The sequence below is a fragment of the Excalfactoria chinensis genome, chromosome 2 (assembly GCF_039878825.1).
Source record: "Excalfactoria chinensis isolate bCotChi1 chromosome 2, bCotChi1.hap2, whole genome shotgun sequence".
NCBI lineage: Eukaryota > Metazoa > Chordata > Aves > Galliformes > Phasianidae > Excalfactoria > Excalfactoria chinensis.
The window spans coordinates 105,319,835-105,344,031 of NC_092826.1; the positions used below are offsets into that span (position 1 = coordinate 105,319,835).

Genomic DNA, 24,197 nt, shown 5'->3' on the forward strand with positions numbered 1-24,197 from the left:
ATTACATATAACTCTTCAGCTAGCTAAGTAGCTCCCATATAAGAGCATATATTTAACAGCAGTTTTCCAAATCTGCTTTTAGAAGCACATCAGCAACTACAGCAAATATACAGGAGTCGGAATCAATTCTACTAGGAGCAGCTGTTTCAAAGACACGGCAGCCTACATCCCAAAAGGACAATGAAGTACAATACGCAAGCTCATTTAATCACTGTATCCAATTACATGCAGGGATAAATCATCGCACACATGCCTATGTCTGAATTTTAAAAAGTAAATAAATCATGAATAGACACGCCGAAAGCTGTGAGTCTCTGCAATCACAGATTAGCAGGGGAAGTGGGGCATTTACTTTCCATTAGAAATGAAAATACCCAAAAACCACCAAAGCCACCTGATTATTTTAAGAGATAGCTTTTGTATTTCTCTTAAAATAAGAGAATTTTCTGTTTTTTGTTCAGTTTGAGGTCTGAAAGCATAGACTGACATCCTCTGCTGTCAGATAAATACATTGGGAGTTTTCCAGACTTGCATTTCACTACCGTGGTGCTGGCTGAACAATCACAAAATGTTCTTCACTTTCAGATGCAGATAATCTGTTGATCTGTAACTGTAGGCACACCGATTGCCTCTCCACCTCTGAAAAACGTTAGTCCTAGATGAAATAACTCTATAAAGTTCTGCTTTATTTTGATAATCTGAAGCACCACTACAGCAAACAAATGGGCTTGCTTCACGCTAACCCCTTTCACAGATACTAGAAATCCACGAGCCATATGTTGACAAACATTGACATTAATTGAGCTTGTACATGGCCTAATGAAGGCCCTCATCAGACCCTCTGCCCCGATTGATGAACAGCACTCTCTTAAGGCACAGAGCTTTGGAAGAGAAATAGGCTCTCCTGCTAATGCTACAAATAACAGGACTTCAGGCAACAGCTCCCTCACCCCATACTTACATGACAGTATTTTCTAGGAGGAACTGAATCCTCACCATTGGTCAAGAAAACCCAATACAGCAGTTTCCTGCAGAGTTGATGGCATTTTCATGTCTTTCAAAGCTTTTAGAAAACTGTTATTAAATATTTATTGCTCTTTGTAATCAAGTATATAGTTCTAACTTCCCAAACTGCATCTTACTAACCTGGATTCCCTGAACAGATTTGCAGTCCTTTAAACTGAGATGTTAAATCAAATGCCCTATGGCCCATCCGCATGTCAAAACCCTCAACTGAATATGAAGATCAGACTCATTAACACCAGCAGAATCTGCATGCACACATCAAAGAAAAAAAAAGCACAAAACTGTTTGAAATATTTGCATAAGCTCCAGAAACAACTCATAAGCCGTGCCAAAAGTTTTGCCCAGGGAGATGGGTCACTAGAGTGAAGACTGGAAGAAAATTTGGTTTCAACCAGTGACACCACACTGATCTCAGGATAATGCCTTTTTGCAGCTTTGCAACAGAAGAAGTATTTGGGAGAGTACTAAAGGTTTTGGGAACACCCGGTGAGTCTTCATGCAAAGAAGACTCCTTAACCCTTTTCTCCTTAACCCTCCCAGGACCAATGGCCCACATCCCATGCACTGCACATGGAGCTTTTGCCTACCTCAAGCTTTGTGTGGGAAGAGGGAAGGGAAGGCAGATAGGAGCCTGCAGCACACAGCAGAATGGCAAAGAGATGGAGGAGCACAAGGAGAAGCTGTGGTTATCCTGAGAAGGTAAATATTTTTATTTACCATAAGTGGGGGTTTCCATGCTTTAGGATATGCAAAACATCACTGCACGCTCACTGCTTTTTGTCGTTGTTTTTGCTGTTGTTTGTTTGCTTGCTGCTTCCAGCTTGTGGCTGTGCATCCCGTATGCTGTACCAACCGCAACAACAAACAAAATCCCATAGACAAGGCTTGCATTGGGATGGGAAACAAATCCAACAGAGGCCTCATTATTGTATTGATGCTGGGGCTCTGATGTCATGGCTGGGAAAGAGAAAAAACAGTATCTGCATTTCTGTTTGTAGCTGCAGCATTTCCTAGAGATCGGTCACATTGCTCTAAATCCTAAGGAGTGGGTAGAGGTTATGGGAAAGCAGGCTGTTGGATCACAGAGGAGCAGGAGGAGGAGGAGGGAAAATGGCATGGAAGGATGCAGGGAGCAGATAAAAAGGAAAGAAACTGAAAAAGAGATTAGAAGTTGAGGTGTAATGGCCTCCAGCCATCCTGGGTCAGACGGCATGATTTCTCCATAATTACACCTCTAATTTCTGCCAATTTGTATCTGCATCAAAACTCAAGTTCAGGCAAAGGAATGAAGTCACAATTCATCCCAAGTGTTGTCACAAGAAAGTGTAAACTTTATACTATTAGTTTCCATCAAAATGAGATCCATCAGAGCTGCCACTTTATTTACATTGATCCATTTCCCCCATCCTGTCACCCTCCACTGTCTCTCTCCTCAGTGCCCTTGAAAACAAGGCAGCACATTTTCACTCCAGAGGCAGAGTACTGATTGGGTTTGGGGAAGGTCCCACATTGTTTCTGAGCTGAGACAAGGTCATCTCCTGATCTCAGTGCAGCTCTGGAGACACTGTGTGAGCTGCTGCCACAGCGACCATTCACAAAGGTATTTTTCATCTTGTCTGAGAGATGGGACAAGCAATTTATTTCATTGCGGTAACTGATGCTATTCCAAAAAGCTTTCTGCCAGCAGCAGCTGTAGTCCATGAGAGCTACTAACGTGCCATAAGAAACCTTTGGCTGTCAGCGATGTAATTCTATTCCTGTTTCAATCTGTGAAACACTTAAAACTAACTTAAAAAACATGAAGGACTACCTCCAGTGCCAACCACACAGACTCTCCCAATAGGTGCTACATAACCCAAGAGATACTCAACTGGATCTAGCCTTCTCTTCTGAAAGAAAATGTAGCAATTTAAAGCCTGTCTGTGCATCAGCTTTGATCTGCAAGCTTGTAAAGTTTTTGGATTTATACAAAGAGCATTCCAGTTGAATGTTCACTTTTTAGACTGGCACCTTGCAAAACTATTCCCACTACAACCATCTATTCCTGTACTCAATAGCTGAGCTTCTGACTTGCCCACTGAAAATAACACCCAGCAAGATGACATTTACCACAACAGAATCCCAGCCAACCGCAGCCAGCAAAGTGCAAATGTGGCTGTGAGTTGCTGTTGCCACAGCTGCTCTTCCCCTTTCTTAAAGTCAGACACAGTAGAGAAAGCAGCATCCAGAGGCACAGCCAAGCTCCACTGTACATGATAACCCAAACCATGCTGCAAATGTTAGTAACAGAGAGCATAACAGGTAGCTTAGGAAGGTAACTATAGTCATAGTTTGGTTGCAGTCAAAACCAGCCCAGCCCCTGCTCATTAAAAGACTGAGGCTGCTACTTCTGTAACACCATGAAACTGTCTGAGAAGAGGGCGTGCAAAGGAGTATTGTGGGGGAAGGAGGAATTAATAGCTGGAGAGTAAATTTAGTTCACAGGGGGAAGAAAGCAGCTTTGAAGAACAGATTTCCTTCAGATTTTTCATCCAGAACCTCAAAGCACAGGTCCTCAGTTTGCAGTGGCTCCAGTTCCCACCCTGTGGGCGAGGAATGAACACGTTCTTTATATTCTTCAGAAATTGTGAATCTCACAAAAAAATCATTGTGTTGTAGCAACACTGAGCACTGGAAACACTGCAATTCAGGCTCTGAAGACAGTGCATGATCTGTGTTCTTGGACTCGATGCAGCAAGTGTTTCAAGGCAGTTTGACGTTTTCAGCGTTCCCACATGAAAACTCTCCCACTGTGCAAACTTCTTTCCCCAGAAATTGTTCAGAGAACCATACCCACGATTCACAACATAACAGCCAGCTTTTGGGAAGGAGTGCTTTGCTCTGTTCCGCAAACGAGTTCACTCCTTAGCCACAGCAGAGTGCTAACAGTGTAATAGGAGTCGTTAACAACAAACAGCCCCACTCAGGGCAGCAGGTGATGAACTGCAGTGCTGTGGAAGACAAATGAAAAAAAGGGAGTATTGCAGACAAGCATCCAGCTTTTTTTCATCAACCTGCAACAGCAAGAGGCTGCAGATCAAGGTTTAACAGTGAAAAGCTTGAAGAAGGAAGGAAAGGAGGACAACACTAAGTGTGAAGATAAGTAAATACTGAGAAAAGATGTGATGAAGGGCACTGCAATGCCACATATAAGGTTGAGAGTATCCAGAAAGTTGTGTCACCTTCACAGCAGGGCTGTCTCTTCATATATTTCACGTTTCAATGTTTAAATCCACTGCTGTATGGAAATGGAGTCCGGGCTGACAGGAAGCCAATAGGAGCACAGTTCAGACTCATTTCAGTATCTGGGTACGTCTCTGCGTTATACCCACATCAACGTTGACTTTCTTGGCTTTGATAATCTTATTACTGACTCCATCATGACACCATCTCTCCTGCTCCTGTCCTGCCCAGAGGATGAGGCTCCAGTCCCCTTCAGCTGACATGGTTTCATTAAGCTGATGGCACTCCACACCATAGAATGGAACAAATTTAACCTTACTCACTTTCTGCTCTTTGCTGAATAGGAAATGCAGCTTACATGTGCATATGAGCACGCCACAGAGAAAGGAGGACAGTATCGCTCTATGCTGCTCACTGTGTGCTCAACAAAGCTGAACTCTGCATCTGCAAGGTGCAACACAGGCTGCAATGGAAGGGATCTGGTACACTTTGTCTCCAAATTTGCAGCAATCAAACTGAGCAGACCTTCTGTACAGCATGTAAGCCAGACAGGGACCCAACCCAAGTGGCTGGCATACTTCTGAGATGACATCTCCCTTGTCAAGAGACATTTCATTGGTACCAACAGGACAGCAATTCACTTCTAATTTTTGTCCTTACAACCCTCAGACTCAGGAATACTTAATTTCTTACTTAATTTAATTTTTTTCAGCCATGCTGAAATGACTCTAAGACTCAGACTAAGGAAGAAATTAAGAGGCAACATCTACTGCTCTCTCATCACTAAGCACAAGTACTTTCATAAACCAAAACCTTGCAAGAAGGTTTCATACTCCCTTTCATACTCATATTTTGGCTTAACAACACAAGACAATCACTAATGGTCAAACCATTCTGAAAAAAGTTCCAAAGGGATATTTCTCAAACATACAAATATGTCTCTCTATAATCTAAGCTACTTAATGCACATACTAATGTAAAGATACATTATGAGCATACATTCTTCCACACATTTGAAATACTTACTCCACTAGTTTGGCAATTGATTCCTGTTAACATTCCCTTGACATTAGGGCAAAACCAATCTTAGACATAACTGAACATAGCTCTTCAGGACCTTAACAGCTTTCCAGAAATCTTACCAAATTCCCAGTGTCACAATAGCTCATCTCACAGGTACCTCGTCTAAATGTTCACATGTACCAACTGCATATTGCAGTGGAGCAAACTAAGATATTCTACCACTTCCAACTTAAAGTCCTTTTCACTGTCAGAAGAAAATTATGGATCTTCACCCTAAAAATATCTCCCACTATATCTGTGCTTGCCATTTGTCAGGTAGCTCTTACCTCTGCAAATTTGACTCAAAAACAAAGCATGAAAAATACCTGGGGCCCTAGCACCTCCTGTCAAAGCTATTCTTGCATGAGGTATAAAATGTTTATTTGTGGTTCCTGTGGCATCAAGGTGCCAAAATCTGCCTACTTAGAATCATCGAATCATAGAAGCACAAGGTTGGAAAGGACCTACAAGATCATCTAGTCCAACCATCCTCCCATTACCATTGCTACCACAAGCTACTAAACCATCTCGTAGCTCCTCATCCAAATGCCGCTTCAGCGCTGCTAGGAATGTCATCTCCACGATCTCTCTGGGCAGACCATTCCAATGCCTGATTACTCTATGATAGAAAACTTTTTTTCTCATGTCTAATCTAAACCTCCTCTGGTACAACTTGTGGCCATTTCCTCGGGTCCTGTTTGTTGCCTGGGAGAAGAGGCCAAGCCCCTTCTCATCACAGCCTCCCTTCAGGAAGTTGTAGAGTGCAATGAGGTCTCGCCCTGAGCCTCCTCTTCTCCAGACTAAACAATGCCAGCTCCCTCAGCCGCTCCTCATAAGACTTGTGCTTCAGACCCCTCACTGGTTTTGTTAACCTTCTCTGGACATGTTCCAGGGCCTCGCTGTCTTTCTTGTAGTGAAACTGAACACAGTACTCAAGGTGTGGCCTCACCAGAGCTGAGTACAGGTGGGTACCTCTCTGCTCCTGCTGGCCACACTATTTCTAATGCAGGCCAGGATGCCGCTGGCCTTCTTGGTCACCTGGGCACACTGTCAGCTCATGTTCAGCCGAGCATCAACCAACATCCCAAGGTCCCTTTCCTCTTCACAGTCATCCAGCCACTCAGCCCAAAGCCTATAGTGTTGCATGGGGTTATTGTGGCCAAAGTGCAGGACCCTGCACTTGGCCTTGTTGAACCTCATCCCATTCACCTCAGCCCAGCAATTCAGCTTATCTAGATCCCTCTGAAGGGCCTCCATATCCTCACTCAGATCAACATCATCTCCCAACTTGGTGTCATCTGCAGACTTACTGAGCGTATGCTCAATTCCCTCATCTAGGTCATCAATAAAGATATTAAACAAGACGGCCCCCAGTACTGACCCCTGGGGGACACCCGTTGTAATGGGTCACAAGCTGAACTTAGCTCCATTAGCCACTACCCGTTGGGCACGGCTCTTTAGCCAGTTCCTTACCCAAAGAAGGGTATAACTGTCCAGGCCATGGGCAGCCAGTTTCCCCAGAATACTGTGAGAGACCATGTCAAAGGCTTTGTTGAAGTCTAGGTAGCCTACGTCAACAGCTTTTCCCTCCTCTACCAGTCTGGTCACCCAGTTGTAGAAGGAGATTAGGTCGGTCAAGCACAATCTGCCCTTCATGAACCCATGCTGGCTGGGCCTGATCCCCTGGATGCCACGCACATGCAGTGTGATCTCACCCAAGATGATTTGCTCCATAACTTTCCATAACTTGCTCCTAGGCACACTGAAACTATGGGCCTACTGGTTCATCCCATGGGATGAGCTTGTGTCATTAAAAATGTTTGAGGCGATAAACAGAAAAAATACCACCAGTACCTCTGGAGAGAGTCCTGAGCACTGTGACAACAGGATGTTCGTGGTTCCTGTGATGACTTCAGGAAACCTGCAGCAGGAACACTGGTTTCATGGGAACATAGCACCAGAGACAGGACATGTTCCTGCAGGAGCAGGGGGCTGGCTTGCAGAGCTCCCCAGTTACTGGGTTCATCGGTATGGCATCCAGGAGCAGCGTTTGTCATTCTCTGCCTTTCCAAGAAATTGCCCCAGACTAGTGCATGAGTGCAAAAACACCCAAAAAAACCTTCTCAGGTTCTGCATCCTCATTTCCCAGAAATAACTGTCTGAGCCCCTGCCAGGAGACAGCATCACAGACACATTCCGCTTGCTGGCATTTCCTATTAGCTTAGGCACCACAGCGTGTGACATGCTGTCTGTAGTGAATCCCAGACGTGGCACTCCTTCTGCAGGCTGATTCAGTTCACTAATGTGACAGAAAATAATCCCAGCAAAGGAAAAATACAGTTTCCTACTAAGATAGTTAGATCTACTTGGCACAAGGTCAAACCGATATATCAGGGGAGAAGGGCTACATTGCACTAAACAACAGGAGGACCAATGGAGGATCTTGCCATCCCATCAGAAATCAGTGCCTGGTCTCAACCTAACCCCAGGCTCTCACTCTCCTTGTCCCTGCTCTAGGCACCATGGGGCCACTGGCAGAGCCATATAGCACACTGCAGAGCCTTATAACACATACAACTTTAGACCTTGATTAACTGCGTGCAAATTGTAGCATGCTGCATGCAATGCATTGTCAGATCAAGGATCCCCAAAAAACAGAATTTTTTGCCAGGATTACAGCCAGTTTGTCTTTAAATCCTTCCAAACTTTGGCTTCCACAAAATGCTCACAACATTGAGTCTCACTGTTTAGTTGTGCATTGCACATAATATATACGCAATATATATTTTTTCTAGTTCTAAAACCAATAATGTCACTATATTACAAAGCACTGCACACATATAAGAAACAATGAATAATCTTTCCATATTCACCTTCCCCAGATAATTCACGGCCTTACAGACTGCACCATATCCTTTCTTTACAGATATTGCTTCCCTATGCTCAACAGCCCTGGACTATTTAGTCTCAGATCTATTTAACCTATATACTTGTAATAAACTTCATTGCCTTTTACATGCTTTTTCTAGTTCATTTATAAGCTTTCTAAGCCATGGAGAAGGAACCATAGTATACATCTATATTACACAGTTATACAATGGTGTAACCATGGTTCTTGCTCATCTTCTTTCCTAATTGTCCCAAATACCATTTTCCTTTTTAATCAATGCTGAACAAATGCTGAACAAAATTTTCCAAGAACTATTTACACTGTCTCTAAAGACCTAATTTCTGCATGATATTTGCTAATTCAGCATTTCCACTGAATATGTATAACAAGGATTCATTTTTCTCCATGTTAGAGAATTCATTACTTTGCATTTATCAAACTTGGATCTCATCTGCAATTTCATCACCCAGTCATGCAGATTTTTGCTCCTTTTATCTTTCTTCAGCCATAGGGTTGGCTTGAGGGGGCCTGCTTCCAGCTCATATTCCCAGTCCCACATTGTCCAACTTTTATTCCTTTCATGAGGCTATTTTTGTGTTGGACCAACTTCCTGATCTGACCTACCTTGCACACGCACTCCAGCAAGGCCTGTCAGTAGGATGGCAGGATGTGACTGCTCAGATGGATGCTCAGAGGCAGAGATAACAGGGTGTACAGGAATATAACATTGTGTGGCCACAGGAGATGAAGCTATGGCTTCATTCTGTTACCTCTGTCTCCACCCACACTCAGCAGCATCCTAGTCTTCTCTGGCAGCTTCTCTCCACATTGACTGTTGACAATTTACTACAATTTTCCTTTCTCTTGGCACTGTATTCCTGCTTTCCTTTCTTCCTCCTGCTTTTACTGTAATGTTATAAATCTCCCAGCGCAAAGTTATAATTTGAGGATGTAGTTTTGCACGCTATCCCAGGTCCTGTAAGCAATCACGGTTGCTAGAGGGACTGGTCCCTCTGTCCTCTGTTCTACTGTCCCCCCTGGGACAGGGGCAAAGTTTGTGCTTCAATAAACTGATGAGCCTTAACACCAACAACAATTTAGTATTTCTTGGGCCAGTGCCAAGCAAGACCAGCTCCCTGCTCAGAGCGAGCACAAAATGACACAGCAGTCTGGACCAGCACAGCAGGACCAGTGCAACCACAGTAATGGGCTGGGGGAGGCTTAGAAGCCACCTTCAACCACAGTGCCAGTTTACACTAGAATAATGCATCAGTGAAATGACAGTCTTACTGCCTAGACGCTCCCCAAATAGAACCATTTCTTTTAATTGGCATCACATTTTCCACCTTCCTCTACCACGGAAGCTGATTTATATGATAGATTATACAGCACCGTTAGGAGTTCAGCAATTTCATATCTCAGTTCCTTTAGAAGTCTTTGGGGAGTAACATCTGATCCCAGTGATTTGTAACTATTCATTTTATTGATTTATTCTAAACCTACTTCAACTGACACTTCAATATGAGAAAGCTTAGACTCATTGTGCATGAAGAAACAGACCTGAGCAAAAACCTCCCCATGTTCCTTCACACTGAGCACTGAGAAAAATGATTGTTTTAGCTTTTCTGCTGTTGTCACATCAGCGTTGCTCCATGCATGCTAGCTCTGCTAAAGACTTATTCCTTTGCACAGGGCATGGTAGTAATATCCACCTATAGTCTACTCAGTCCACCAAATTTTCCCAGGACTTGGGAAAGAGTTTACAGTGTTGGTCAGAATGACAACAGAAAGCATTTCAGTACGGACAAGCAGTAGAAGGTGGGACTAGAGGGTATTTACTCTCTCCATCCTAAAAGCTGGAGAATAGGATCACAAAGTGTTAGGTAAATATTTGCTCCCTTTGACATCAGTCTCTATGAATCAGACATAATCATGTTGACTTTGTGGCCATCACCACAGCATGTTTTTAACACGTTTTACTCATCAGGAACAAGGCACAATGTGCAAGAGTCCTAACAGCATTCTTTACAACAAAAGCAATCAGATCTTTCTTTTTTTTCTTGGATAATTAAAGAAAATACAATGCCTGAGAGAGGCAGAGGTGTATCCATTCAGCAGCTCTCTGACTGCATCTGCCCACACAGAACAGCACTGCTCTCTTCTCACAGGTCACACACAGCTTCTCAGTGGGTGCCACCAGCTCACACCAAAGCCAAGTCCTAAGTTGGAAGGGGCCCACAAGGACAATCCACCATCCTAATTTCTGTGGCAGCTTGTGGGCGCTATGACCATTGTGTCATTCCAGAGGTGGTCAAACATTGAATGCTGTCACTGCAAGGCAAAAGGTATGCTCAAATAGCAACCAGACAGAGAATACCAGCCCAAAAATAACATCCAAGAAAGGAAATGTTGCTCAAGTCCAGGTTAGAAAAGCTTTTGCAGAAGAGAAAAACACTTCTGAAAGAAATACTGTAGTCAATGAGATGGGTTTTGAGATCCCGAGATGCTAAGATTTGGCCTCTTGGAGATTACTCATTCAAATCCTGATCTTCAATGAGGATTAGCCAGGAGGCATGCCTAGCATTTTCTGCCTGGTTATTGACTTATTTCAGGGGCCTCGCTGTTCAATTCTTAAACCATGCAAGCAGCAGGCACCCCAGTGACTCCAACAATCATAGAGATTATTCAAAAAAGTTGATAGTTATAGAAATGGAAGAGTTTCCAACCATCTCACAGCAGGAAATGAAAGGAATGGTTTTCTTGGGAGGTGGTACATGACCGGCCACAGCAACCCAATAAGAAAACTCCCTTTTGAGATGGAAAGCTGTAGGATTGTTAGTGGCAAGTCCCCATTTACGATGCTGCCACAAGAGCTCGCATGTATTACTAATAAAGTCATTACCAAAAACTCCTGTCATTAAACAGTTATTAGGTATGGCAGCTTGAAGAGTACTGCAAAACTCAGGGCTGCAGTTATGGTTTGTTATAGAAAAGGCGAGAATGAAAACATCAAAATGTCCCTTTCTGTGAATCCACGCAAAAGGTCGAAAAGAACAGCAGCCCCTGTGCACGAGGATGTTTAACAACAACCCTTTCCAAAATTCTATACGTTTCAAATAAGCAAATCAGGTGGGGGCTGCAGGGAAAACAGGAAGCTGAGGAAGTCATTCTGGAACTGGAAAATCAGCAGCAGGAGCAGCAGCAGCTGGGTACATCATTGTCCTTTTCTGTTCCACTAAGCTACATCTGCAAAGATACAAACCTGCAGGGCCCTGCAACTTCACCATCCTCTGTGATGGGCTAGAATGAGCTACAAGAATCACCAACAAAGAACAGGAAATGCAAGCAGACTAACAGCAGCTGGATGCCTTCAGGTACACACAGAAAGATACATACGCTGCACAGCCGATATCCTATAACTCTATAACTGCTCAGCCTGCAAAACAGACTGATCAAAAGCAATACAAGGGCATCTGTCACACAAACACTGGGAAACATAACTCCAGAATTGATTTATTTTGAAGAAGTTCTGTGTTGCCAGATTGATAAAAGTCAGACAGAAACAGCATGAGATGATATGTAGAATGAAGTGGAGGGCAAGGTTTACTATGCCTCTGTGCTGGCAAAAAACTGCAAGCACAGCTACTTTGAACCTCAGGACCCAGTGAGCCTGGGCCACAAAGCAGAACACACTGTTTCTTTCTCAGAGGAGACCTGGTAAGGCAAGATGAGGTGAGGAGAATCCAATCTACCCTTAAATACTTTGCCATCTGCTAAAAACTAGTCAAGCAAGTGGCTTTAGCACTGGTTTTGAGGGCAGTTTACCAGCCCCTCTCTGTAACAAAAAGAACAGGCTTACGAACTGCCTCCTGCTGACAAGAGGAAGAGAGCAAAAAGAGGGAAAAAAGAAAAGGTAATACACGTGAGGATGTATTCAGCGCCTAATGCTTTGTGTAAGGAGTTCTTTGTATTTAAAAACACTGAAATACAATGCAAAATGCTAGGGAAGGTCTTGCTGTTTTCCAGTAAGATTATGAGCTCATAAAAAATAGCTGAGGCAGTCTGTAAGGGCGGGTCGCTGATGTCCCTCAGTCTGTGGACAATAAACATTCACGGGGAAACTTATTCTGGATCAAACATTCGATATTCAGGGCCAGCTAAGGACCCTCCCCACACTGTCTATAGAACCAGGCTGACAGCATCCACAGAAGCGAAACAATCACAGCCTCCCTCTGCACTAAATATTAATGTCGAGGCAGACAAAAGCAGCACCACGAATACCATCATAATGTCACTACCAGACAATCTATATATTTCTTCGGGGCATTCATGCATCTTCGCTAGGAAGATGCCCATTGTCCCACATTAAACTAATGAGTGGTTTCAAGAACCCAATCCTGGCACTCCTCTGGGAATCACAGATGTTATTTATATTTGCAGTCACTTAAAAGGATTAAAGTGTGTTTATTCTCAGTAATCTCATTTGTAGAGAGAGACATATGCAGGCACCAGGAGCGTGCACGTGAACCCTGTTGGGGAGCAATGGAACGCCGATTTCCATGCACGGTCTATGCCTCACTCTGCTCTTTGGGATGTGGGAGCTGGGGAGCTTTCAGCATCCCCTCTGCTTTCATTAAGCTCTATGGGAATTGCAGGCGCTCCTAACGAACTACCGCAGGAGCTCCGGTGACAGTGAGCCATGCATGGAGCCAGGAGATCCCACTGAAAATTAAACTGCATGTCAAGTAGCCCGATCAATATAATCATTGCTCCGGGCTGGAACAAATTGCAATGTCTGGTTGAAGACACATAAGTACAGCATCAGCTCTACAGCGTTAGGAGGAAATTTATAAGCCGCACTTAAAGAACGCGCCGAAGTGGTGGCAAACCGAGCGGCAGCCCGGAGGCTGAAGCCGAGTACCAGGCTGAGACGGGGGCTGCAGGCCCGGGGACGGCACCCTCTCCCCTCCGCACGAAGTTGCCTCCTGGCTGCCTGCGCCCCGAGGCCGTGTGCCCCGATCGCCGCACGCTCTCTTTTTGCTCTCCCGGTGCCGGGCTTCGAGTCGGTACACCCTCATCTCCCCCCGCCCCCTCCCGGCCTCCCGGGACCCCGCTGCCGGGCGCGCTTCTTACCCGTCTCTTTGTCCTGCGCGGCTTCCAGGTGCAGGTCGCTCAGGAGATGCTCTAAAATCTTCTCCGGCGTCCCCGATACCACCACGTACCTGTCGGAAAGCAGAGAATCCCCGGAGTCATCCTCCGTGGAGGACTGAGAGCGGCTGCTCCACTCGTCTTCCTCGTCCTCCTCGTCGATGTACTTGAAGTACGGCACGTCGAAGGTGGGCAGCGGACGCTCCGCAGCCAGCCCCTCGGGCACCCGCGCCCGGCCGCTCCCCATGCCTGGCGCCCGGCTCCGCGCTGCCGCCCCTACGCGCGCCCCCCGGGGGCCATCGCCCTGCCGGGGCCGCAGCCCCGCCCGGGAGCCGCCGCCGCCTCGCACAGCGCCCGGCCCGGCCCCGCGCAGCCCCGATCCGCGGTGCCTTACCTCCCGCGCCGCTCGGGGGCCGGGCTGCGTGACCACACCTTCCGCAGCACCAGTGCGGGGCCGGCCTCCTCCCGCGGCCGCTCGCGGCCGCCTCCATCGTCCGCTTGCTGCTAGACAGACAGACAGACAGACAGTGGTCAGTAGCCGCTCCGCGAGCAGTTCCCGGCCCCAGCTCCAGCCCCAGCCCAGGGTAACCCTCAACGATAAGTCTGAATGCGGCCAGCACTCCCCAGAGCTCCGCCGATATCTTACGGCTGATGTACGTTCTATAGGGCTCCGCTTCCGCGCTTAAACAAAGGCAGCCGCTGGGGAAGGCATGCGATTAAAGTATCTGTGAAAATGTTTCGTGCATAATTTCCCTTCCCTTGCAACAACTTTTGAACTCGGGGCAGCGCGGTGGAACAGAGAGAGGAGCTCGGCGGCAGCCCATGGTCGAGCCCGAGCTCCGCTAAGGAGCGCTGCCGCAGCGCAGGAAACGAGCTCTGGGACAGGCTGTGTTTGAGCCCCGGCTTTAGTTTGCGCGTTCAGCGTGTCAGATAAACATTTCGATTCTTTGATTTCTGCCAAGAGCCGGTCGGCCACAGCCCTGCCCTGGACAAGTTTTGTCTCAGCAAACAACGTGTAGGGGTTGATCTGCGAAATGTGTGCAAGGGCAGACGTGGGTACCGCACCACTTAACGTCAGATGCTCACTGTAACGCTCTCAAAGGACAACAGTCAGGAGACACACTACAAGAATACTGAAGCATAACTGCAATCTTCTGTCTCACAGCTACGGGTTGGCGCTGCCTACATGTACAGAAAGCCACACTGAGAGCAGCAGCAGAAGAGAAAGAGCCCATGAGCAAGAACCAGGCACAGCATTACCACTGCTCAGTAGCAGGGAGGTTTGTACATGTGCATCTACTTCTCTGTCTCTGTTCTCTGGCATCCTTTGAGCCCTGGTACTCATTTCCCGGTGCTCAATGACACTGTGAGCTGCAATGTGAATAGGATGTGTGTGTGCCTACACAGCTATTTCACACAGAAATGGCCAAGCTCAACCATAGACTTGGCAGCAAGTGAGCACAGAGTACCATGAGAGAGAAAGCTCTGCTGTACTGAGCAATGTCTGTACCAGAGGGCAGTGCTACAGCATCCCACAGGCAGCATCAGGCCCAAAGAGCCTTTGAATAACTGTATGTGAATTCACTGTGTGCAGCACCCCAGTGGGGAGATTCTCACACAGCACTTCTTTTTGTCCTTGCCCTTTTCATCAGTTGTCAGGGAAGAGTAACAAACAACCCATTGTAGCAGGAATCATTATTTCCACAAAATAGTGGGGAGGAGCAGAGAATTTCTTCATTTTGCTCTCCTCTGTTGTAAATAATTTCACTCGAGGGGAAGAATTATTGCCTCATTACAATCCCACTTATGTACAACATAACTCTGCGCTCAGCCTTTAATCAACACCCCAAGCAACAACAATTAACCTGCACAAAGGAAAACCCAGAGACAAGTGCTGTGGATTCTCCCACTATTCACAAGTTCTGATTTCACAACAGATATTATTCTAAAATGACACAAAGGCACGCTCCATTTCTTGGAATCCTGAGCAGTCTGTGAAATAATTAATCTCCCTGGCAGCCAGCTGGGCTGCTCTCAGTGTGCTCCATCCAGCGGTGGATGAGGATGGGGACACCAGGGCCCCCATGTGATAGCAGCATGTGCTGAGGAGCAGGGCAGCACCCAGCTGAGCCCTACAAGTCATCATGCTGACCATGAACAAAACCTCCCAGCACTTGTTCAGACCGTTACACAGCCCTCACTACTAGGTTACCCGGCACGAGCCACACGCAGCTCAGTGCTGCCGCCGCTCCCACCACATCAACAGAACAGGATCTCACGCTTAGATGGGTGATGCTGCCCCTCAACCTGCAGCCCCCGTGCTGCCTGCTTGACCCTTTGCTTTGGATTTGTGTGTTTGTAGGGACATGACAATATCCATATGTGACCTTGAGCAAACTGCTTGCCCAGACTCCTCATGTCTCAGCTGCCTTTTCAAAAGCATTGCTCACTCCCACGCTACACAGGTGCTAGGAATGTTCATTCCATATTTATTACAGCTTTTAATGAAGCCTGACATCTCCTGATAGCTGATCACGGCACTATCAACCTCTATGCCATTTCCTAGCAGGTGTTCTGAGCCAGTAACAAGGCCCTCTCTACTTGGCAGCTTTTTTGACCAATATTATGGTCAAGTTTCCACCGCTCCCATCTATCTTTTTCCTACCGAGATAAGCTATTTATCTCCCAAGTAATATATTTTAACAGCAGACAAGCACTGCCTTTTTTTTTTCAGTCTGAAAGTAGGCCTGGGGTGGTATAAATATTTATATGCTTACTGGAATGAAACATGGAGCTCCTTGCTTAGCGGGCCTTAACTTGTGTAGGTTACGCATCACATGAATAGAAATATACCCATCTGAGTTACTGCTGGAGCAGAAGAAAGCAGAGGTACCTGTGCTAGTGTGCACAGCACCACCCAAAACTCAAACCATATATCTGAGGACATTGTCCAGATGCATCTTGAACACTGTCAGCTTGGGGCCATGTCCACTGCCCCGGGCAGCCTGTTCCATGCCTACCACACTCTAGTGCAGAACCTTTTCCTAACCCCTGACCTAATCCCCTCCTGTTGCACTTGGTGTCTGTGTTTTCTGCAACTGGCACGGCAGAACCCAACTTGTAGCCAAAGCAGCCAATAAATCTGATATCAGCCAGAGACATTTCCATGTCATTTGAATTCCTCGGTTTGGACCTAATTGAACTAGCTGAAATGGGAACAGCACACAGAATGTGCTGCCTCCCTGCTAGCTGCTGGAAACATCCACTGCTGGAAATGGAGCTGAAAAGCTCTGTGTGATCTGGAACTCTTGGCAGACCATCCATTCCTGCAAAGAACAGCGCTCTGCAAAGGAAATGGAATACTCAGAAGCCTCCTTCTTCGGGAACAAATTTCATTTTTCACATAAATCTTTCCCAGGATAGGCTATCTGTACATATATTTTGCTATCGCCATCAGTGAAGCACCTGTAACGTTGAAACACCACTAGCTAGCAAAGCATTTCCCAATAACAGAACTTTTCTTCAACCTCTCTACACTTGCTTTTCAAAAAAGGGAGTCAGAGCTACCCAGATACCAATAGGCTCTCACATTATTGATTCCAGTGGGTAAAGTAGTACAGAAATTAAGAGAGAAGCTGAATAAAGGCATCTACAAACAGAGCACTGAAAAGCCAGCCCACGTACCATTTTCTTGCTGCCAAACAATGAGCAAAGGCAAAAAGGAGAATCCTCGAGCAACATGTAACAAAGCAAATCTTATGGAGACTATCTACTTCAAAATCACATCGAATAACAAGGAAATTGCCTTCTCCGGGAGCTATGGAGTGCAGGAACATTTTGTTTTCATTGTGAAATTTGGCAAAACTGGCTCAAGACAATCAGATAGTGCTGATCACATCTGCCTCTGTTTTGTGTTGATTCAGGTGCCAGGGAATGCCCTTGAGCAGTGGGGAAAACAGACAGAGGATTCCAAAGGCCGAGGTGTCCCAAAGAGGAGTCTGCCCCACTCAGGGAACATATAGAGCATCCTTGAAATGAAATCCATGGGCATAGGAAATATTTCTCTTTAAGAGGTATGAAATTCAAAGCTGGAGGCTGGAAGGCACTTGGAAACAGAAGGGTAAAGGAGGGCACACTGAAATGCAAGGAAGCTGCTCCAGCAAGTGGAAAAGCAGGACGAGAGATACCAAGTAACAAGATCCTCATTGCAGCAGTCTTGTTTTCTCGAACAGGTTTATTGGATGTTGCATGGATATTTATGAAAATGGCAAAAAAAGAAAAAAAAGCCACAAAGACTTCTCCAGAGGGATTTTAAATCCCACTTCAGAAGTACAAGGGCATAGGAGCTTTTCACAGAACCCACTGCCAGATATTTTTTAACACAGCAAAACGTATTTACATCTAACCTTATTCTTAGCAGCATCTCAACCACATGGGCTCTATTTTTCATTAAAAACTGAGGCAGACACCTTTTGGAACAAGCAGATAAGATTTGACAAGCTCACACACAACCGAAGATGGATGTTCCCAATGTGAGGCGTTTACAAATGCTAGTAGTAGACAATGAGATTAGTCCTAGCTATAAAATACACATTTGTATTACACACGTGGCAGAAAGCAGGAAAAGAAAAGCGTCCTATTAGCAGGTTCACCTACAAGTGACAGTCTTTCATACAGCATCTATCAAAGATTAAAGATGATTACCTACTTACACCTTGCTACGTTTTTCCTTGGAATCTGTAAGCAGATTTAGATTTCAAGTCACCTAATCACACATAGCCATGCCAAGAAATGGCCCTGCTCTCTACAGGATATCCCTCTTTTTTTTTTTTTTTTGACAAGAAATTGGAGACGAACACATCGCAATTAAAGTGGAGCTGGACTACAGTATCTCTGATCTCTGCGGATAACACATCTCAGAATGTGTTGCCATATTTCACTGAGTTTTGAGAAAGACCAGTATCCACATTAACGGGCTCAAGTCACTTTCAACTGCAGCTGAGGAAAAGTGTTTCAAAGTCACCAGCACAACTGACCTAAGCTACATAAGGAGACTGGTAAATAGTCCTTTACTCTAGAAAGACAGAAGTAAAAATCACCTTTTCCAAATCTCAAGGGAAAAATTACCTTACTGAGCAGCAGGATGATCAAAAGCAGCTTTTCTTATGGCAAATCTTAAGAATAATAATTAAAAAACAAAAAACCCTCTCAAAAGGTTATGCTATTTAATTTCACCATAAAGCATAGCCTGTAGAACGCTCACGTAACATTTTATTGCTTTTCTCACCTCAAAAACTTTTCTTCAGTTCTCTTGGTACTCAGATATTTCTGTTTCTCTGTCCAGCACTTACATCTACATGCACAGATATGTGCTAATCCAGAGAATACTGGGAGATACAGACACCCATTAGTAAAAAATGCAAATGGCTTATGCAGGAATTTCATCTTGGCTCTCAGTGACTCCTGACCAGTCTATAAAACTACAAAACACTTGGAATTATTCAACTGCCACCTCCAAAGGGAATGCAGGGACCACACCAAAACTTCCCTGTGTTTCAAACTGCGCTCCCTGTCTCAGTGATGCACAACAAAGAGCCCCGCTACACTGATCAGAACCTGCTCTGAATTAGCCCACTTCATACGTGGTGCTAAAACAAGCACAAGCCACATCTTGACCAAAAATATCAAAATCTTTTTGAATACCCAGTAATGCACAGAAAAAGTCCTTTTGCAAAAATTGCTGGTGCTGTCATCTGCATACTGAGTGTCTGCTGCAAAGGCAACGTTAATAACAAGTTACCCTTCTGGAGGGGTCAAACGGATAGTGCTGGTAAGACAGAGATGACAGACAACAGGCATCAGGGAAAAGATTAATATCCCTACATGGTCATACATCAAGGAACTCAATTTTTGCCTGTAATCCCAAAACTGCTGAGAGTAGGATTATTTCTGCCTTCTCTATTACTAAGAAGAAGGAAACCACTCACAGGAACAGGGCACTGCTAAATGCAGTCCTCATGTGAGTAGAAGGAAAAAGAAACCTCAGTCACACGTCTTCCATGAGCTACAGCAGTGATCCTACTGCAGGCAAAACTGAGGCTTCATTGTGCAGATCACTTAAGAAAGTCTATATCGTTCAGAAAAGACAAAAGGAAAAAGAGGAGAGCCTTCCACTGCGTTCAACGGCGGTTAGTGACAAGGAATGGCCCAAGGCCAGACTCCTGTTAGGCCTCCCATTACCTGCAACTACTGCCATTTAAAACTAAAGCACCTTTGTGGATTGGAGGTCAACAAAAGGAAGCAAAATGTCTAACAAACATTTACAGGGAAAAAAACACACTTCCTAAAATAACATGAAAGAAATCATAGACTGGTGTCACAACCACCAAGGTAATGACTTCATAGCCTTAGCCCTCCACATCTCCTTGTTGGATAATGACAAATGTCTTTTTGAGCCAATTGAAGGCTGTGCGTTTCGTTTTCCCCTGTCTTTGAGCACACACTTTTCACAGCTCTTTGGAGATAAGTCTGACAGCCTGACAGAGTGCTGCCACCTTGGCAAGGACAACCCAGGAGCCCTCCCCTCTGAAAGCACACAAAAGCTGAGGAGGAAAGGAGGGGGGAATTGTAGGAAAGACAAAAGACATGAGGACAACATTAATATTGTTATCATTCTCTCACAGCTGGCAGGGCAGCACTTATTACAAAAACACAAGGATAAGGAAGAATTGGAGGCCTAGAGCACACGTATTCGTCAAAAAATAAAAATAAAAAACCCAAAACGAGGCAGGGCAAATTAATGTGAGCGGAGAACAAAAGAGGCAGGTGCTAACTATCTCCTTCGGTTGCCTTGGGATTAATGTGGTAGTGTGTGGAGCTGGCTGGAGGTTTTCCAACACAACTTCTTTTTCCTTTTGAAAGTATATGGATTCCCAAGAACTGACCCTCTGCCAGGACACATCAGGCCAAAGGAAAGCCAAGCTGCCAGAACCTCAGGATTCTGGCCCCTCACCTGAGCATCCAAGTCCTTGAGCTTCCAGAATAGGTGGCTGGAGAACTAAATCTGTACTTCTGCTCTAATTTTGCAACTGCATTGTTTTCACCTGAATTGGAACTTTTTCCTCCAAAGAATAAGTCTTTCCATAGCACAAAAAGCCTACAGCTGGATGCAAGTGTCTGTCTTGCATGTAAAGCACCAGTTCAACCCACCAGTTGCTGACAGGAGTGTCTGCCAGTGACATAGTGGCAGAGGATCAAGCCTTAGCTCAGTGAAATACATGAAGGAAATAACAGGATGACTACAGGACTTCCTAGTTAGAAAGTGGTAGACTGCAGACTTCACCCAGATACCCCAAGACTGACAATACAAACTGCTACTTCTGCATGTGTATGGGAAAATAAAAACAAAGATTATTTATACACAGAAGCTCTACTTGAGAATAATCTTGACATCAGAAGTATTACATTCTAGAAATTACTGGAATACAAGGGGAACTAGATAATGAATTGATTAACATCAGAAAAAGCAGGAACTCGGCTTCCAGGGCAGTGTGCACACAACTCCCATACAGCCACGAGAACTGCAGAAGATAACTCACTAACATTAGTTGATTTAATTTATTCACATAGACAAATATTCACCTTGGTAAGGACACATGTGCAAAGGCTTTACAACCTCTGTAATGGATATAATAATAAATAAAGTCTCCTGAAGTAATGGAAGAGAGATGACAGTAAATATATGACACTGTCAGCCTTATGTTGCTCTAATTACCTATGTTGGGCAACTACAGCTTCTTAGTCAAACAGACGAGGCTGTTAATCTCTTTTTTTTTTTCCCCCCTTTCACTCCAATTTATGCATGGTGTGAAATAAAATATTATTTGTAAAAACTGACTTGTCCTGTCACTGTCTGCCAGGGAACCCTTTGTCTCCTGCCTTAGGTCCAAAGCACCTCTGAATGCTGACGCTGCCATTATTCTAGTACAAAAAAAAATAAAGAAAGAAATAAATGGAGAAATACAGGTATATATGCTATCTGTAATATAAGCCATAAATTCAAGAGCAGAAGATTAAAACTCCGCTACCAAACCAAGGTGCTGTTTGCATTTATCCCTGAAAAGCACATATCTTTTCATGAAGCTCCTATGCTCACAGAAAGGAGCAACTGATTGTTCGCAATCAAACACCAAGCAAAGAACCCTGTCTGGTTCTGGCTTCACAGAAGGCTTAAGATGAACTCGAGAAACCAGAACACTATATAAAGTTCATGTTCATGTTCAGAAATCAACATTTCTCTAACGCATCAATATTTAAGAGGAGCTTCCAATAGAAAGTGTGAACAAGCACTGAATAAGGCAGTAAAAAACGTATTGCAAAGCTAACGTTTAAAATAAAACCAAGGTACTTATCTTCTAATCAAACAGTAAAAGCCACAAACTAGACTTTACCCTGTATTTCAGCGCTTGCTTTTTTCCTGAGTTGGATATAACGCTGTGATTTCTTCTGAGAGAAGAAAAAAAATTATCACCACCATGAGTATAATGTCCCTGGGTTTAGATGATGGCTTTAGCTACCACCAAAATAACCTGAAATGACCAGTTTTTTTCTAAACCTACCTAATGGTTCCTTTGTTAATTAATTAATACATCTAAATCATTCAAAAATAGGTAAGCCTCTAATCACTTAAAGACTTGATAACGTATCCTAAGCAGACAATGAGGCTGCCAAAAAGAAAGGAAAAAAAGGGCAGAAGGAAAAATAAAGCTCACTCCTTCCATTTAATAGTAGGAAATTTGATTCTGCATTTATTAAGCAACTAACTCCAACTAACTCCAATGGATAGCATATAACAGAAATAGACTGTGAGATTTCGCTTTTAGCAAGACTATGAAAGAAAAGAATACAGGGTGGAGAAAAGCAGGTTAACAATTAACCAGGTATTTATCGGCAGTAATCCATCCCAAAGTGGAGGTTACAGCACACAAGAGAGAAATTTTATTGCAATATTACAATAAAGAGAAGAAGAAAAGGGATTGCTTGGATAATTATGAGAAGAGTAATACTTTATAAAATTACATTTTCAGGTATTGAGGAAAACCAAAATGTCAGAAACAATCACAAAAAATGTACAATGCCAGTCAAATGTGGTAACATTTTATATTTCTCCTGTTTTATGAATTTAAATAATCACATATTAAGATACTTCAGGTTTTTTTTTGCTCCAGAGAGATGAACATATATGCTGCTTAACTAACTATACAGTCTAAAAATACATTTCAGTATGAATGCTGGGATTCTCCTCTCTGCTTCCTTTAGATAATACAATCATGTCCAACTTTAAGAAGAAGGTAAGTTAGTTACACGAAGGGCAATCTCAACATTTATACAAGTTATGGAACAGAAAAATGCATAGTTACCATGGCAACTGGTAAATCACATGGTATCCGCAATGAGATGCAAGGCATCTTGAGTAAACACTCATATGTATGCTTGTGTGTCCTCTGCGCAGAATGTTCCTTTGTTGAGGAATGTGCACAGGAGTGCCATAGTCCAGATTGCACTGTCTCTTCCACAGAAAGTTGGTACAAGTGATTCAAAATGTTATTTTTGCATGGATCTTTTAACTGGGCCCATCATTAGAACAGGAAGGAATACTAAAATAATAATAATAATAATAATAATAATAATAATAATAATAAACAATTGTATGCTTTTCTCTGATTCACCTCAGTCAAAACTGTGAACATTTAACACTGACAATGTACCTCTCAAGGTCACATTGGACCTGTCACCAGAAGACTGCTCACAGCAGCACTAGAGGAGTGCTCCTGGTGGATGAGGAGCTGTTGGATGTGCATCAGCACATCGTGGGCAGATGGAGATGCTCCTGTCCCCAGCCACCTGCCCCACCCATTAGATGGATGTTCACTCCCACAAACCAAGGACATCTGATCTGTCCTTGCCTCAGTCCCAAACCATGCTGCTGCATGCTTTTGCAGGCTCTGATACTATCAGCAGCCAACATTCAGCGTCTCCCCAAGAGGCCTCCCCTCCTCCCAACTCTCTACAAAGACAGCTCTCCCAGAAAAATCTCCACTGACTATATTCCTTTCCTTCCAGTCACATCCACAAAGCACTGAAATTTCTGTCGGTCTCTGGGCTTTGACTACTGTCCTTCTGCCCCTTTTTTAGCTTTCATTCAATCACTATCATGTCCACGCATGGCTCCCTCACCCCATCCTTTTAGTTCATTCCCAGAAGCATTATCAACACAGGATTCCCCAGCAGTCTTCCTTGGATCACCACCTTTCTCCTCCCTCAAAATGTTTCAACCCTCTTGGACTCCCAAGTAACCTGATACAGTGTCACCTATAAGAAGAGACAGAGAGCAGCAGTGCAGTACTGCATGCCAGAGGCTGATATCACACTGGACACAGGTTTCTCTGGCCACTGGTACAGATTCTCTTCTGACCCTATTCTCTGTCCCACATCACATTCCATCACCACCACACAGCAGAGTACAGACTCCCTGGACACTGCCAAAACCTATGGTGATGCTCAAGAAACAAAGCTCTTCCATATCTCTGATCCTCACCTCTCTTCCCTCATTCCTGGCTGAGACTCCTTAGAATCATAGAATTGCTCAGGTTGGAAAAGTCCTTAAAGATCACCAAGTCTAACCACAACCTAACCATACTACCCTAACTAACAACCCTCCTCTAAATCATGTCCCTGTGCACCACATCCAAATGGTTTTTGAATACATTCAGGGATGGTGATTCAACCAGAGCTTTGCTCAGGCTTGTCTTCTTTTTGTGTATAAACTTGAGATCTCACCTAACTAACC

The 24,197-nt window shown here is 44.4% G+C and overlaps 1 protein-coding gene across 6 annotated transcripts in view; it reads right to left on the reverse strand.

Moving 5' to 3' along the window:
* Positions 1-24,197, reverse strand: part of RAPGEF5 (Rap guanine nucleotide exchange factor 5) — a 151,797-nt gene that overhangs the window by 47,805 nt on the left and 79,795 nt on the right. For 3 of the 6 annotated variants that reach the window (XM_072328049.1, XM_072328047.1, XM_072328050.1), the window contains 2 exons: positions 13,743-13,849; positions 13,334-13,422 (listed from right to left, as the gene is read on the reverse strand). In XM_072328049.1, coding sequence (XP_072184150.1) covers positions 13,334-13,422; positions 13,743-13,849 — 196 coding nt within the window. Of the gene's footprint in view, positions 1-13,333; positions 13,423-13,742; positions 13,853-13,994; positions 14,311-24,197 lie in introns of those variants that run through there. The other 3 variants (XM_072328048.1, XM_072328045.1, XM_072328051.1) reach the window with 2 other exon arrangements.